We start from the raw sequence: 17,826 nt of genomic DNA, 5'->3' as shown, positions 1-17,826 counted from the left end.
TACGTGGTCAATTTTTGTGAAGATGCCACATACAATTGAGAAAAAAGTATACCCCTTTCTATTCCCATTCAGTTTTCTCCAGAGGTCTACCATATCTAACTTTTCTAAAATTCTATTCATCTCCTTAACTTCAGAAAATTAAGTTCTATTTTTTATTTTTGGTCTTTTTATTTATATTGTTGTAGTCATTGTGAATATTATTTTCCTGGTTTGGCTTACCCCAATTTGCATTCACTTACGTAAAATTTCCTATGTTTCTCTGATTTCTTCATATTTTTTGTTTCTTAAGGTACAGTAATATTCTATTACATTTACATGCCACAATTTGCTTATGTTTTCTTTATTGGTAGGCATCTTCTTTGTTTCTAGTTCTTTGCTACCATGATGAATGCTGCAATGAATATTTTGACATATATGAAACCTTTCTTTCTAACTTTGACTTCTGTGGGGTAAACATCAAGCAAATATCTAGTAAATATTTAGGTCAAAGAATATGAACACTTTAGCAATTTTTGGGGGTATAATTCCAAATTTCTTTTTAAAATAGCTCAACCAATTTATAGCTCCCTCCTCAGCATATTAGTGAACTTTTCTTCAAACAACCAATGAAACATTACTTCTAATTTCTGTTATCTTTAAAATTTTTTTGTGTGTGAGATAAAGTTCCAAAGGTGTTTTGGTTTGCATTTCTTGTACTATATTAGTGGATTGGAGTAGGTTATATAGTTGTCAATAGTTTCTTCTTTACTATGTTATGTTAATGCTTGTTTTATTTCTTAAGTTCAGAATAAAATAAATAAAATAAAATGAAAAAAAAGATCTACTCTGGATATGGCCAAATTTTTGTTCTCCTCTTCCTCCTTTTAGAATTGATTGTTCATTATTCCTTGACCACTTGTTGGGGTATGGCTCTTGGTCTTATACAGTTGTGTTACTTATATATCTTAGCTATAAGATCGTTATCTGAGATATTTGATGCAAAAATTTTTTCTTAGTTGAAATTTTCCATTCTTATTTTGGCTATATTCATTTTTAATACAAAATCTTTTTAGTTGCGTGCAATTGAAATTATTTATTTTGTCTTTTGTGATTAATGTCTAATAAAGATAGCTGATCACTTCATGCCAGTTCTATATTCAACAATTACTAGTGGCTCCCTTTTGCCTCTGGCATCAAATAACCCTCCGTTTCACTTTTAAAGTTCTTACCTGGACTCTGTCCTACCTTCATGAGTTATCTCTGCATATCCTTATCTTCAAGGACAACCACATTGTGTTTTATAGAATTCATTTTTCTAAAACCATCTTTTGCTTCTCTTCTGCCAAATTCTTCTCCATTTCTGCATTTTTGTGCTCTAAGTCCTTCATTTTTGCTTTCAGAGCCTCCATTACTTTAGAAGGAATATTAAGTTTTGCACTCTGATCCCACTACCTTCCCCCAACTCTGCATTGATAACTCTAATTTCTGACCAGATCTTATTCCTAGGAGAAAATTACCTGTGTCAGTCTACCTGTAAAAGGTGACCCATAAAGGAGATCTTTTCTCATGTGTTTTTATGAAGGATGGATGATCTGAAACCACTTAAGAGATCATTCTTATAAAATTCAGTTTAAAAGAAACAGAATTGCTTCTTTTATGCTTTTCTCACAGTCTAGTTCAGATTCTTAGTGAAATGATGCTAAAATTATTTGGTTCTTAGGCCAGAAAGTCCATGACTAGATTTGGACACTGTACAGATATCTGTACTGGCAGATTGCCTTCCAATGTGAAAAGAGTAATTAAGATAGAATGGTATTGCTTGAGTCTCCCAACATTTAGATACAACCCTCCATCATGCAAAGCATCTGTCTTCCCTATCCCCACTCCTCACCGATTTAAATTGTAAACTCCTTGGTATGGTCTGTGCCCTTTCTATCTGTGTATTTCCAGTGCTGAACTTAGCACATTGCATCATGCTTGATTTGAAATAATTAATTTGAATTAAAATGAATTGAATCATCTCAGAATAAAGTTATGACCAAATAAACTGATCTCATTGCCTGAATACATTGATATATATACTCACATATGCTTTCTATTAGTGTACTTTATAAGCAGCTTAATTTTCTATCCTAATTGGTCATTTGGATTGAGGAAAAAAATGGGCAATTCTATTTACATTAGTTCATTTTCCAAAGGAAGGGACCCACACGATTGGTTACAAGTCTTTCCAACAAACCATTACCTGGTTTTTATTCCTGTCAGTGGGCCTCTATGATTTTAAATTCATTTAAACCAGGTGTGGAAAAAAACCCAAATACTTTTCTACCACCTCTTATTTACTCCTGGTACTATATAATTCTGTCTAGTGTTTCCACTCTCTTTCCTTTATCCTATAATTGCCATCCTTCCCACAGCTGCTATGAGTTGCCCTTGATAGAACATACTAATACCTGCTACTTTCCAACAAGGACATTGCTTTACAATATGCCCATATGTGATTTTCACTGGAGCAGAAAACTAGTGGGGCCTCTTTTAAGCCCAAGGCCTTTATCCCTTCAGAAAGGAAACTTCATTATTAAATTAGCCAGTGACATCTTGCTATATACTGTATCCTGATTCTACTCCTTTAATCTTTTCAAATGATCTCTTATGCCTTGAACACTTGCATGCCTAATCGGCAAGTTTAATTTACGGCCCTTGTTACTTTCTAAATGTTTAATTGAGTTAGTGGTTATAGCTGACTCATAAACCCATAAAACCCCTCAGTGGCAAACTAATTATTCACTGCACCTGCCCACCAAATAATTAGCATCATTCATTACTAACAATCAGCAGTGGGATTGTTGAAAAGTTAGTTATCCAAACAGTTGTAAAGAAAAAAAGAAAAGACATACCTTGAAATAGAAACCGAGAAAAATCAATAAATGTTTCTCCCCAAATTAGCACTTACCTGTTTCCTTTACCATCATACACCCATTTAGTGCTACCAATTCCTTCATAGTCTGAAGCCCAGTAATAAATGCACGCATTAACATGTAGGATGAACAGCAGGTATCCAGTGGTACGAATGATCCTGTCAGGAGTAACATATGCCAAGCCAGGATTACTGTTTTTACTGAAATATGGCCTATTATTTTCTCCTGAAAGTCCCCCTAGACCCTCTTGCTTTCACCTCTAGTGCTGTTAACTCTCATTAGGACTGCTGAAAGTCATGGTGCCATTGCCTGTTTTCTGGCTCCAGCATCTTGACTGGGTCTGACAATGTGGGAAAAAAAGATCTTGTTTTCCCCATTCACACATGGTATGAATCAGCTCCATGAAAGACTTGGCCTCTAGGGTCACCTCTGTGCTTGGAGCCTCATAAAGCACAACATGCTGATTTAACTGGATATCTCAGAAAGTCTCATGGGATTCCACCCTACAATTCAAAATGACTGAAGGACTCTTTGCAAGAGGGTCAGAACAGCAAAAATGAATGTATTTCAGATTAGGTCTAAGGTGTGGTGACAGAGACAAAAAGTGGACTTGCAAAGGAGCATGTCTGTCTAGACTAATCCCAATTGAAGCTGGTAATGGTCTTTTTTCCTTTCAGAACTAAAATCATCTAAGATCATAAAGTAATCCTTATACTTACAACTCATTTAAAAATGTGTCCATCAGATCAGCCTTGGAATGAACCCCTATGTTTCAGTTCTAGAAAATGTCTTCCCTTTGCTGAAGAGGGAGGTCATGACTTAATTCCACCCACATGTCTGTCTGGTTGGTTGGACCAATTAATCTCTTCCCTTTTCCAAGAACTTGAATTATACTTTACCTGTAGATATATGCTTTGTCCATTCTAGACTCCAGGCAGTCATTAAACTCAAAGAATGTGGTGTACTTCATAGAAGGCAAGTGAAATAAATCAAACAACATGTTAGTCTTATAGACACCTACTTTAAACGTAGCTGCTCCTAATGGGGTTAGCTGTTACGATCTGTGTGCTTCTGAAATGGATATATTGATATATTTTAATTTATAAATCTTCTACCCCCAAAAAAATCAGTTTCATTTTCCATGGGAATTTCCTCTGGACCCTGTTTTAGACATAACACTTTTCTATGTTATTTTAGTTGTATCATCAAATTACAACTTGGTTAATGAACATTGGAATAAAAGCAACTAAATAATATTTTTAAAAAGGCTGCACAGGAAGACAAACAGTGTAACAAAAAGAAAGTTGCCTTGGAATCAGGAGCACTAGGTTCAAATCCAGCCTCTGACATATACTAGCCATTGACCCTGGGCAAGTCACTGAATGTTTCAGTGCCCCAGGTAACTCAGTAAGACTATAAGTCACAAAATAGTTTCCAACCTGTATAGATAGAGGGAAATTCCTCACTGCGAGTTCCTTACACCAATAAAATCACAATTATGCTTTAAAACAAACAAATGGTATTGATATAATATGGATGTTACTCCTGTCCCCAACACCAGTATAATTAAAGGGTTTTATTTTGTGTGTGTGTGTGTGTGTGTGTGTGTGTGTGTGTGTGTGTGCGTGTGTGTGTACGCGTGCGTACAACATCTAAATGGTATGCACGTAGAAGACTGGACTTGGGGTCAGTAAGATCTAAGTGCAGATTCTGCCTTGGATAATTATCATCTGTGTGAATCCAAGCAAGTCACTTAACCTCTCTGTGCCTCAGTTTCCTGATCTACAAAATGGGGATAATGATAGCCTCTGCTTCCCAGGGTTGCTGTCAGAATCAAATGAGATTCCATATGTAAAGTGCTTTTAAATTTAATTTAATTTAAAGTTCTATGTAAGTGCTATTTATTTTTAGGAAGAAAAAGAAAGAAACAAGCATTTATAATAGCAGCTGTTTATGTTCCAGGCATTGTGCTAAGCACTTTACAATTATTCTCTAATATGATACTCCCAACAATCCAGGGAGGTAGATACTATCTTCGTATTTATTTTACAGTTAAGGAAACTAAGGCAGACAGGTTAAATGACTTGGCCAGTCACACAGCTAGTAAGTGTCTGAAGCCAGATTTGAGCTTAAGTCTTTCTGACCCCCAGTGTTCTATCTACTGCTCCACTAGATGCCTATTATTTCAATTAAATTCAACCACTAGCTAATGCCAACATTGATTTGTTGTTCAGTCATTTCAGTCCTGTCTGACTCTTTGTGACCCCACTAGGGGTTTTCTTGGCAAAGATACTGGAGTGGTTTGCCATTTCCTTCTCCAGCTCATTTTACAGATGAGGAAACTGAGGCAAACAGGGTTAAGTGATTTGCCGCAGGTTACACAGCTAGTAAGTGTCTGAGGCCAGATTTGATCTCAGGAAAATGAGTCTTCCTGACTCTAGGCCCAGTACTCTATCCACTGTGCCATCTAGCTGTTCCTAATTTTAAAACTGGTCATGATACATCTGTATAACATATATATGTATATGTATATATATGTGTATATATGTATGTATGTATGTGTATATATATATATATGTATATATATATATATATATACACACACACACACACACACACACTCCTCTAGGGCTTGCTTTGGTGGTTTGCATACTTTTAAATATGACAACTGCTTTTTCCTTAAAGTCATTATCTCTCTTGCTTCCAGGTTCATAACTATATTCCAAGTGGTTGAAATTGCTAAAAGTTTTATCTCTGTATAAGTAGGGTGTTGCTGGGTAAGTAGTGTCTTATGCTCTTTAAAATATCTAAAATTATACTGCAACATAGAGACAGATGAAGTTGCTCAAATCTACCAATAATAGAAAAAATGTTTAGGTTAACATTTGGAAAAGTTGTGCACATTTCCAAAATAATTGTGCCTCTTTATTTATCAATATATTCTCATGCTGATTTTCGATCAGATCTTTCTTGGGCATAATAACCCAATATATTGTCTCAGCCAAAGGTTGTGCAGACGACTGGACATCATTGGTGTGGGCAACAGAACCCAAATGGAAAATACAATCTACTCATGTGTGTCTGTGCTTAGAATGTTGTATAGTTTTAGTTCTTGTACCTCAGGAAGGTGGAAAAAGCAGGTTCTAAATGATTAATTTTGATGGGAGTTTAAGTGGGTAAGCTCAGACTTCATCTGGCGTTCTGTGAATAGCAGGAAACCCTTGGAGCTGGAAAGGATTCCTTTTTTTAAGCAGAGACAAGTGCTACTTTACATCTGTAAAGTCTGTAATTTCATTGGTGGAACATCAGTGTAGATCACACAGTTCATAACCCATAAGTTTAGAGCATTGCTTAAGGCTAAACGAGGTTAGAAAATTTGTCTAGTCACATGGTCAGGTGTCATAGATAGGATTTGAACCCAAGACTTCTTGTCTCCAAGTCCGTCATTTTAGCCACCATAACTTGCTGTTCTTAATATTTTATATAAGAAGTAATAGAGTGCATTTAATTATTCAACAAGCATTTCTTAAGTGCTTCCTATGTGCAAAGTACTATGCTAGGTAGTGGGGATATAATGACAAACAAAATATTCCCTGGCCACAAGAAGCTTCTGTTTTATTGGGGAAAACAATATTCATACAATTATATAAAGTAAATACAAAATACTATTTCTGAAGGAGGATCAGGGAAAGGCCTTGTGTGGCAGGTGGCAATTGATCTTAGTCTTGGAGGAATCTTAGGATTCTACAAGCAGAGGTAAGGAAGGAGACTGTTCCAGGAATGGAGGACAGCTTGCAACTAAGCATGGTGGTGGGAGATGCAATACTGTGTCTGAAAAACAAGAAATCCAGTATGGCCAGAAGTGAGAGTAAGCGAAGGGAAAAATATATAGTAACCCTGGGAAAGTGGGCTAGAGTTGGATTGTGAAGAGATTTTAAATGCTAAGTATGTTAGTTTTTGATCACAAAGGCAATGAGATGGAGTTTCTTCAGAAGGGAAGTGGAATGTCAGACCTGAACTTTAGTAACATTAGTTTGGCAGGTATGTAGAGGATAAACTGGAGAGAGGAAAGACTGTAGGCAGGGAGATCAAATAGGAGTTGGATACTTTAGAGTGATGGTTGTGTTTATGGAGATAATGGGAAGATAATGGGATAGACAGAAGAGATATTGTCAATGAGGACAAACCACTAAGTCTTGATAACTCATTGAATATGACTAGTAAGGGCTAACGAGCCAAAGATTACTCCAAGGATGTGTACCTGAGTGACTGGAAAGATTGTGGTACACTCCATAGAGGCAGGAAAATTAGGATGAGAATTGGGTTTTGGAGAAAAGACAAGTTCTATTTTGGACACAGTAAATTTCAGAGACTTGGAGGAAGTCATACTGGAAATGTCCAACAGGCAAGTTGGTGGTGGACTCAAAACATAACTAATGACTAATTAAATAATTGACATTTATTTAATACTTTACACATATCAACTCATTTGATTCTTACTACTTTGTGAGCTATGCTATAAGTATTATCTCTCCACTTCACAGATGAGAAAACCAAGGCAGAGAGAAGTTGACATGGCTAGCTATTATCATACAATTTTTAGGAAGTAGGATTTGCACCTAGGTTTTCTTGACTCTGGGTCCAACATAATCTACTATACTATGTTGCCTTTCTCATAGCATATTACTGAACTTTTGAGATTAATAGATTTTCCTTAAATACCTTTTGGCAGATAAACTATTGGTCTGACCCACTATACCATTTATTGTACTTTTATTTTTACCTAATTAATTTTTAAATGTTTTTCTAGCTAGTCATCACACTTAGGAGTCTGATATAGGAGCATATATTCTTATAACATGTGCTTATTCTGTATGTATTATGTAGTATTTCTTTGGAAAACAACCAACAGTATATTGGGATGATGGCTAATTGTCCTACTTGGTAACATGTAAATACATAGTAAATGATAGCTGATATTCAAATATGATTCTACAAATGCAGTTATTTGCTTAAACTTAAGAATCCCCATTTTTTCTCCTCTTGGGAATTCCCTCTCCCTCTCCCTCCTTCTAGTTAGTATGCTAAACCAGTTAGGCCTCTATCCTGTGGAAGATGTGAAAGCACTTTATAAACATCTGTAGACAAATGCCAAATTCCATTCTTTTCCATAAAATCATAGAATCAAACAATCCTAGTCTATCTAGTTCAATTTCTTCTTCATTTCAAGTAGCTATGTGATAGAATTGGGGGAATTGGTTTCATTTCCAGTCCAGTTGATATAATCACCTAAAGAGGCAGATAACAGAGAGATGTTAATGTGTTAAAGAAAGTGTGAAAATATATCTAGTCCGTTATCTCTTTATGAAGTGCCAAAAAATTCTCACTGATGGAATTAGAAGGGCAGCCTGTCATTGACTGGCAAAAGATTTGCCACATTCTTAATGGTCTTTAAAAAGTTAAGCTTTGACACCTTGCTTCTACTAGAGGGTACCTAGTGAGGGAAGAAATTCCTTTCTCCTCACTTTTTCCCGTTGGCCATGGTTTGAAGAAAAGCTACTTGACCAGTAATAGACAATGAATCTAATAGAGAGTAGAGGAAGAGAGAGGGAGGGTGAATTAATGGAAGAAGCTGTAAGGAACATGATGACACTTGGCAGCCAATAAGAGAACCAATTGTGAGTTAAAGAGAAAATTAGCCCTGGGAGATGGGAAATGAATTGCAGAGAGCAGCAGGCTTGGGGAGCTCAGCTGAGTGACCTGCATAGCAGAGATGTGGTGCTCAGTGGGGAAAGGGGAACACCATGAGGATTCTGTGAAAAGAGAAAGGACATTGAGGTCATTCAGTGTTAAAGGCATGAATTGCCTTGGTAGCATATGTTTCATCCATGTGTGTCTCACTATTAATGTAGTCTAAATTTATGATTGCTCTTTCCATTCATGCTGCATTTGTAGGAGAGTGTACCATAGCTTTATGGAAGGGATGTTTTGTGGCTATTTTTTTACTATCCCATTTTAGTTGATTATTTTGCTTGAAGCTAATAGTCTACTGTTTGACTATTAAAAGTAAGAATGCAAGTGGGGACTTGTGAGTTACATTTTTAGTAATGCAGATCCACAGAATATCTTATGAAACTGAGAGTAGTTGTGACCTCTAGGGGACCCAACTAAAACCTGGAGGAGGAAGCCCTAGAAGGGCTGCTATACAGACACAGACACACACACACCCCTTTATGTATATCAGAAGAAAAAAAAAGTAATTGCCTTTTAGCAGATTGGAAATTTACATGAATAACTTGATTCTTCTTTAAAATTTCTTCATGGACAAAACCCAATCAAACCGTCACAACAGAACAACCAAAAGCATGACAGATCTCAAATAGTATTTAAAATATTTTGACACGGAAATGGTATCTTTCCAGAAATGTGTTAGGCATTTGTGAAAACAGTCATATTAAGCAATAGACATTTTGGGAGAGTAATAAACTCATCTGAAGCAAAAACCACTGAACATTTAGCACAGTGACTTGTTCTTCAACTGTATAGTTATTTATCTCAACCTGTACATTCAATTTATTTGTCATTTGGGACTGGCAGAATGAAGTCTGAAAAGTAGAATGTAAACTCCTTGAGTACAGGGCCCATGTAATTTTTTTTTATCTTTTTTTATCACTTTTTCACAGTGCTTTGAACATAGTAGGTCCTTAATAAATATTTGTTGAATTTAATTTAATTTCCTTTAAAGAAGTCCATACTTGAGGTGCATACTTCTAGATTTTTTTGATTTTATGTCCTTTTTACAGTAACTTGTTGCCAACCTTAGTTTGCTCATTTATAATTCAGAGGCAAATATTTGATAAAAACCCCTCTGTATGACTTGGAGTATCAAAATGACACCCTTTTCAGGACACTGAAATGACTTTTTCTTTGGCAACTACTGAAGTCAAAAGTGGCACTATGAGTAAAGACTGAGTGATGTTCACCCACAGGATATTTCAAAACTCAAGGGCTCTGGTTCCTTTTTGGGGGTGGGGTACAGCTATAGACTGGGGGACACTTAAGGTCCTAGAATTTTCTAATCTAAGCCCAGAAAGACCCAAATCCACTGGATTTGAAACAGCTTAGTGGGTCAGGTTTGGCATCCCTCCACTTGGATTGGTAATTTGGTAAGGGGAGTGATCAGAACTGAATTATCAGCTCAAGGGATCCCCTGGCCCTTTGAGGTGGTTATGGTCTTGGAGCTGGCCACCAAGAATTCCTTAATCTGGACCAATACTGCAGAGATCATAGCATATGATGAGAATATCTTATGACTTAGTAACACTAAAAAGTCATGGAAGTCCTATCTAGTGTATAGATTACCCAGCATGTATTCTGCCAATTAACTGGTATATTTGGATGTTCTTCCATCCTCTGGAAAGTAATATAATTATGAAGTTTTCCATTTTTGCTACAAGGATACAGAAATGAAACAGTTTCTACCCTCAAGGAACTTACATGCAGATGGGGAGACACATACATACATATATATCTCATATTGGTAGTCATATGTAAAACCTAAAAAGTAGATGCTAATTAACATTGGAGGGGAGGGCACTAGTGGGTGAGTGTATGGGGGTGTGTGTGTGTGTGTGTGTGTGAGAGACCAGGAAAGGCCTCATGCAGCAAGAAACATTTGAGCTAAGGCTTGAAGGAAAACGAGATGGAGGTGAGGGAGAGAGAGCATTCTAGGAATGTAAGATAACCAGTGCAGAGGCATGGAGATGGGAGATGTAGTATTGTGTTTAAAATTGTAGGTCAGTTGGGCCAGTATTACATAACGGATAGACTACTGATGTTGGTGTTAGGAAGACCTAAATGGGCTCTAATATAACTAGCTGTGTGACCTTGGGCCAGCCACTAATCTTTACCTGCCTCTTCCATCTAATTGTCTGGGATGGTTGAGATCTGCTTTGGTGGAGGGAATTTTCACATCAGTGATTAATTACTCATGTTCACATTATAGGTCTTTCATGTATTGCTATTAATAACAACAGTTGTGTAGTATTTCTGCCTTTTAAAATTTTTTTTTCTTTTTTAGGTACATGATAAAATTGTTAATTAAATATTTATTCCCTGGACTCTTTTGAAAGTAGTATATTTTCCATGTAAAAGAAATACCCTGATTTTTCCTTTATAAGGTCACCATATAAATGTAAACAATCATGTTTTCCAGGGGTTTATTTAAAAATGAGGTTACTTGGAAGTTCTAGAAATAGCTGTTACAATATATACTAGAAAACTCAACAGAGAAGTCTCAATTATTAAAAGACACATTATTTGTACATAATTTCTCTTATGATTTTTGCTGCTGGTTGGGGTTAGGCTAGAGGGAATGAGTCAACATGGAATTGAGGAGCATTTGAAGAATACTATACATCCTTTTTTTTTTTTTGGACTGGACCCATGATTTTATCTATGTAGTCAGTCAACAAACATTTATTAAATGCTTACTATGTTCCAGGCAAGAAAAGGACAATCCCTGCTTTCAAGGAGCTCTCAATCTAATGGTGGAAGACAATGTGTGAACAAGACTGTATGAGCAAGTTAGAGTCAGTGTAAAGTGAAGATCATTTTAGAGGGAAGACATTAAAAGTGGGGGTGGAACAGGAAAGGCTTCATGCAGGTGGGATTTTAGCTGAGACTTGAAAGAAGCCAGGGAAGCCAGTAAGTGAAGATGAGGAACATTCTAGGCATGGAGGAAAAGTCAGAAAAAATGTCTGGAATCAGGAGGTGGAATGTCTTGTTTGAGGAGTGGCCAGGAGGCCAGTGTCATTGGATCACAGACTAAGTCAGGGCAGTGAGAGCTTCCAGTGAGGGACTTCTTCTACCTATGTAGGTCAGTACTTTCTCCGTAAGTTAGAGTGTTAGAGGGTTGCTTAGGGCACTGAGAGGTTAAGTAATTTGCTTATGGTCATTCAATTGTTATGTGTTGTAAGCAGGACTTAGACTCAGGTCTTCTTGCCTTTGAGTCCAGCCCTCTATTCTACTACTACATACTGCTTCATATATATATATATGTATATGAAAATATATATGTATTGTATATGTATATGAAAATACATATATACATACCCATGCAACACTTTTTTTTTGTCTGGACATGTAGTTTTATTTATTTGGGAAATTCCTTTGACTGATGTAGATCATCAACCCATTGGTATTTTTTTAAATGAGGCACTGAGTTGGCAGCTAGGTGGCAAAGTAGGATAGTATAGGCCTGGAGTCAGGAAAATCTGAGTTAAAATCTGGTGAGTCACTTAACTTCTGTCTGCCTCAGTTTCCTTAACTGTAAAATGGTGATCATAATAGCACCTGCCTCTCGGGGTTGTTGTGAGCATCAAATGAGATATTTATAAAGCACTTAGCTAGTGTATGTCAGAAGCAAGACTTTAGTCTAGGTCTTTCAGGCTCCAAATCCAGCACTCCTTCCAGGTAGTGCAGTGGATAGAGCATGGAGTCAGGAAAACTTTCAAATCTAGTCTCAGACACCTACTAGCTGTATGACCCCAGGCAGATCACTTAACCTCTGTTTGCCTCAGTTTCCTCCTCTGTAAAATGAGGATAATTATGGCACTTACCTCCCAGGGTTATTGTGAGGATCTAGTGAGATGATAATTGTAAAGCACTTAGCACAGTGCCAGGCACACAGTAAACACCATAGAAATGTTAGCTATGATGATTGTGATGCCATGTAGGCTCTATGGAAATTTTAAAAACACTTAAATTACAGCCAGTAAACATCTCTTGAACTGACTAACTTCAAGTGGCTCCCAAATTTTCACTATTTCAGAAAGAAGAGTGAATTATAGTAAACTCACCTTTAGTGTCCTATTTGTTCTAAATACCGGATTAAACCCAAAAATGAAGTAGAGAGCATCGAATGGTATTATTGACACGAGATCCAGCTGTTGAAAGAGTACAGTTGACAATTATGATGCGTTTAGATCCCTCTATGAACATGGCTGGATTCAACATTCATTGTATAGAAAAGACGATCTGTCACCAAGAATCGTCTGGAGGCTTCTCTCTGTTTGAAGGAACTTTCCATAGTAATATTCAGAGTCTTTGGAAAGCCACATTATCACCACAAAACAAGAACTCTCTTATGTTGCACACATAATGTCTATTTTAAATTTATTGTGGATTAACGACCATGAACCTGATCCTTTCTTAGTCACTGAATCCTGTGGCAGATTCTGCTCCCCTCACGTTATACATCACAAGCTTGAGTCATCACAGATACTTAATTTACAGCATAGCTGCTGATGCTTAAGTACATTCTAATAGTATTTTAAAAATACTGTTGAGAAGCAGCCTTTTTGGTCTGAAAATCAAACCTAGCCTTGGCTTTATTTGAAACCACTGAACACTCGTTGCCTCCAATGTATTTGTATGTTGCAGCCAAATTTTTGAGTATTCTGAGGCTTATTATCTAGCTTGTGGATTATCCAGGCCCTTTGTTCCATTCTCCCATTATCTGCCTTTGGACTGATAATTTACTGCTTTGGGTAGCACATTTAGCAGAGCCCATGTTAGAGAAAGAAGAAGAAATGAAACTCAAGTCCGTCTCCTTTTTAAGTCTTCAGCAGATTTCATAGATGGTCTGAAGGGAGTAGCTGCTGAATAGCTAAGGGATCATTTTGGATTTTTATTTTGGCCACCATTTGTATGGTACTTTATGGTTATTCGAAGTCTGTTGCATACATTATATCACTTATTTATCATAATAGCCCTTTGGGGTAGCTAATAAAACTATGACCATCCTCATTTTAAAGATGAGGAAACATAAGTAGAGATATTAAGTCGCTTGGGCAAAGTTCCATAGCTAGTAAGTAGTAGAGGTAGGAGTCAAAGGTAGGTCTCTGGAATCCCAAATCACTACTCTTTCCATTATGCCTCTCAGAGGGTCTGTCTGCTCTAATTATTCCTCCTCTTCCATGGATAATTGTAAAGTGATTATACAACACTTGTATATTATCTTGGTGGCAATTCCTTACTTTAGACCTTTTACCCACCCTCTAGTTACTCTATTATCAGTGACACCCTCCCCGCTTACCTTCCCTTTGTCCCTTCTTCTGACTCTCTCACAGCCCAGACCCCATAGGGTGTTATGGCACCAAGACCTGCCATTGGGCATACCCTCCTCCCTTTTCTTTCCTTTGATCCTTCTCCTGACCCCAGTCTCCCCAACCCTGACCCATGGGATGGCTGGGTAGACTACCAGAGAGGTGCCTTCCCCCCTTGCCTTTTCTTTACCCATCCACTATCAAGTTTACATCAAGGCAGCCAGTGGGAAAGTGGCATGAATGTTCACATGCTTTGGATGAAATGAGATCCACCAACTCTAATCCCCTCAGTGAGATGAAGGACCCTGACTACATATTTATCATCTACCTTGCCACTGCATCTTCAGGAGCTCTGGGTCTTACTATCTGGGTGGATTCTACATTCTACAGATTCCCAGCACTGTCATCCGACTTATTCTAATGTGTCCTAAGGACCCCCGGGTCTTGCCCTCTCTCCAGCCCTTGTACCTTGAGAACTTCCAGGTTTTACCATCTGCCATACAGCTGACTTCTCTTACATGCATCGTCTACCCCAAATAGAATGTGAAGTCCTTAAGAACAGGGGCGATTTCTTTTTATCTTTGTATCTGTGGGGCTTAGCACTGTGCTAACCACTTAGTAGGTACCTAAGAATTTTTTTTTCATTCATTTAAAGTGAAATTGCAGCATGATGCAATGAAAATAGCATTGGGCTGGGGAGTCAGGAGACCCGGGTTCTAGGCCCATCTCTTACTGTCTAGCTGTGTGACTTTAGACAAGTCATTTAATCTTTTTGGCTCTCAATTTGATCTACTCTATAAAACAAAGGCATTGAACTATATGAGACCTCTAAGGTCTTGTACAACTTTATCAATGAATAAATGAAAAAAGTATTCATCAAGTGCTTACTGTGTGTCATTGCACTGTGTTATGGGCCATGGGCACAAATACAAAATAAAGATAACTCTTCTTCTCAAAGAGCTGACATTCTAAAAGAGCTGGACATACCTACAGGGGAGTGGTAGCCCAGGTAAAATGATTTGGACTGAGGACTAATCCTCTTATAACTTTGAGTTATAGGGTATATGCATATTTTTATAGATATCTTAGAAATAATAAAACTAAGTTACAGAACAGTTAAGGGTTTTGTTCAAGGTCAGAAACGTGAAATAGGAGATTAAGACAATTATCTGGGGAACTGCAACTTTGGAATAAAAATTGAACTTCTGGTCTGAATTAACCAGACTATTTGTTATTTATTAACATGAGTTACTGACATAGTAATTAAGTAATATGATCAGACTCCTTATTTTGCCTCTTAATAGCATTTCCACAGATATTATCTGTTCCTATAATAATTTTGAGAAGGAGGTAGAACAGCCTCAGGTGCATTTTGAAAATGAAGGGAATGTGATCTGGATCTGTGAATTGGCTTATTTGAGGTCACCCGATAGACCTAGTGGAGGAATCCAGAATTCCTGACAGAGCCTACAGCTCTTTCCACTGCCCTGCCAGACTCTGGTTCCCCATTTCACTTCACGTGTTCAGACTTGGCCATAAAACAGGGATTAGGCTCTACACATTGCCATGAATATAAGCTGGCCACAGATAGACTTGAACTTTTTGCTCCTTATAAAATTACTAATGTCCCATGTTGCAAACCACATATGAATATGTTTTAGTAAGTAGAACAAATAAACTGTATTTATATAAATAAATATACATATAAACAAATAAGTGCTTTCATTCATATTTAGATCAAAAATAATTGGGAAAGAGTCTAGAATGAACTTTATGACATTCATAGAGAATCTTTATCTCTGATGGAAGGAAGGAAACAAACATTTATTAAGTGCCTACTATGTGCCAGGCACTATGATCTCATTTGATCCTCACAACAACCCTATGAGGCAGGTAACAGATATGCCAAGTTTATACTAGGAAGTAGAAACTAGATAAATTATAGAGGGATTTCAATCACTGTCAGTTAACTAAGGAGTATAACAAGGACCTTAAATCCTGCTTTCAAAGGGTCATGGACTTAGAGCTGGAAAGGGCTCATGGAGTCCAATTACTTTATTTTACAGATATAGAAATCGAGGCTCAGAGAAATTGAGTTATTGGCCCAAGGTTATGCAAGTAGTAAGTAAGGTCACTGGGATTTGAACCCAGGTCCTGAGAATCCAAATTTACCACTCTTTCCCCTGAACTACATGCTTAAAACTTTTTTTTGAGGGATGGTACGAAGAACCAAGTTACCTGTTTCTTCTTTTTCATTCTACTTAGGTAAAAAAAAATCCCAAGAAGAAGCTGGGAGCAGAAACTAAATTTATCTGACTTTTATACTCATGTGATGCTATGAGTTAAAGTACACTGCATAGCAGGCACTTAATAAATGTTTAAAACTTTCATTTTTGATTCTTGATTTAAATATAGGCATGAAGTAACTTTGCTTAATATATATTACCCTATGTAATAAAATATGGTGCAATTGGTAAGGAGCAAACATTTTATATTCACCTGTGGTCAATCCATTTTTAACTACATGATGCATTTCATAAGAAGGTAGAATTAATTCTGAAAGAGAAGAGCTTTTGTTTTTAAGAAACTTAACATGAAAGGACTGCCTGGATTTTTAAAGACTATGCAGGATACTAACCTTAAATTTTGCAGAAGTCCGATAGTGTTCTTTCAACTCCTTTGGTTCTATCTAAAATATACATGTAAATGCAATATTAAGAACATAGGAATTCATATTTCAAACTATATAGCCTCAAATGATTAATATTAATACTGGACTCTATTTGGTTCTCTGCTTTCTTGGCCTGGCCTTTTCTGGGTGGGAGCTGTTTCCTAGCTCCCATTTGTCCTGGTGAGCTGAAACAGTCAATGCAACTTCAAGAGGAGAGAGTAGAGCCCCTCCTTCTAATGATTTCACCAATTCTAAGGTGCTTGAACTGTGGGAAGATCAGCAGTCTTTCACTGTGCTGGTTTTTAGCTTGTCTTCTGGATACCACAGGGAAGTTAAGAGGTGCTAAGTCCTTTTCAGCTCTGCCCTCTTTTTTGATGATTTTTACATTTAGAGGTATTCTCTGCCTGGTTCAGATCCCCAGAGTGGTTCCAATCATTTGAGGGATAGCTTGCATTTATTTATATAGCACTCTGTAGGTTGCAAAGCCCTTCAAATACATACTGCCTTCGATCTTCCCAACCATCCTGTGAGGTAGGCAGTGCAATGTCATCATCTCCACTTTATAAATGAGAAAACTGAAGATGAGAGGTTAAGTGACTTGCCCAAAGTCATACAGCTACTAGTTTCATAGGTAAAGTTTGAACCCAGGTCTACCTACTCCCTAGTAACCTAAAGGTGGACATAGGTTGGATTTGTAATTTGATTTAGAAATTACAGACACAAATCTGCTGGTGGTTCCTAGTGCCTTCCTTTAACTTAAAATGATTGGGAAGAGTACTTGATACACTTCTAAGCTTTGTATCTACAGCTCCTAGCATAGCACTGTGAATATAGATGCTTAATATTCATTGAACTGAACTAAATGTTGTACAAAAATGTAGACAGCCATCAGTCAATCTTGTAGACCAGATCACAAATGAGAAAATTAATTGCCAAGAGCATATACCATTTCTTCTTTGGGGAATTTATTACCATTATTTCATAATACTATTATACTATACATCCAAACATATCTATATATGTTTATATAAGTAAAAACACAAACATGTAGATTTTAAAGCACTTTTGAAAGCAAATGGATTAATTTTAGATCGCACAAATGTTAGGAACACTACATTACACCCATTTTGAGGTAGCAGGCTCCATAATT

At 37.0% G+C, this 17,826-nt stretch overlaps 1 protein-coding gene across 1 annotated transcript in view; it reads right to left on the bottom strand.

Moving 5' to 3' along the window:
• Positions 1-17,826, bottom strand: part of CNGB3 (cyclic nucleotide gated channel subunit beta 3) — a 195,573-nt gene that overhangs the window by 67,908 nt on the left and 109,839 nt on the right. The window contains exons 7-10 of the mRNA XM_036741745.1: positions 16,644-16,694; positions 12,758-12,844; positions 3,797-3,861; positions 2,933-3,055 (exon numbers count right to left, since the gene is read on the bottom strand). Coding sequence (XP_036597640.1) covers positions 2,933-3,055; positions 3,797-3,861; positions 12,758-12,844; positions 16,644-16,694 — 326 coding nt within the window. The remainder of the gene's footprint in view (positions 1-2,932; positions 3,056-3,796; positions 3,862-12,757; positions 12,845-16,643; positions 16,695-17,826) is intronic.

This window comes from Trichosurus vulpecula, chromosome 1 (genome assembly GCF_011100635.1).
Source record: "Trichosurus vulpecula isolate mTriVul1 chromosome 1, mTriVul1.pri, whole genome shotgun sequence".
NCBI lineage: Eukaryota > Metazoa > Chordata > Mammalia > Diprotodontia > Phalangeridae > Trichosurus > Trichosurus vulpecula.
The sequence above is the reverse complement of the archived record's forward strand: the minus strand, read 5'-3'. Positions and strand labels throughout refer to the sequence as shown.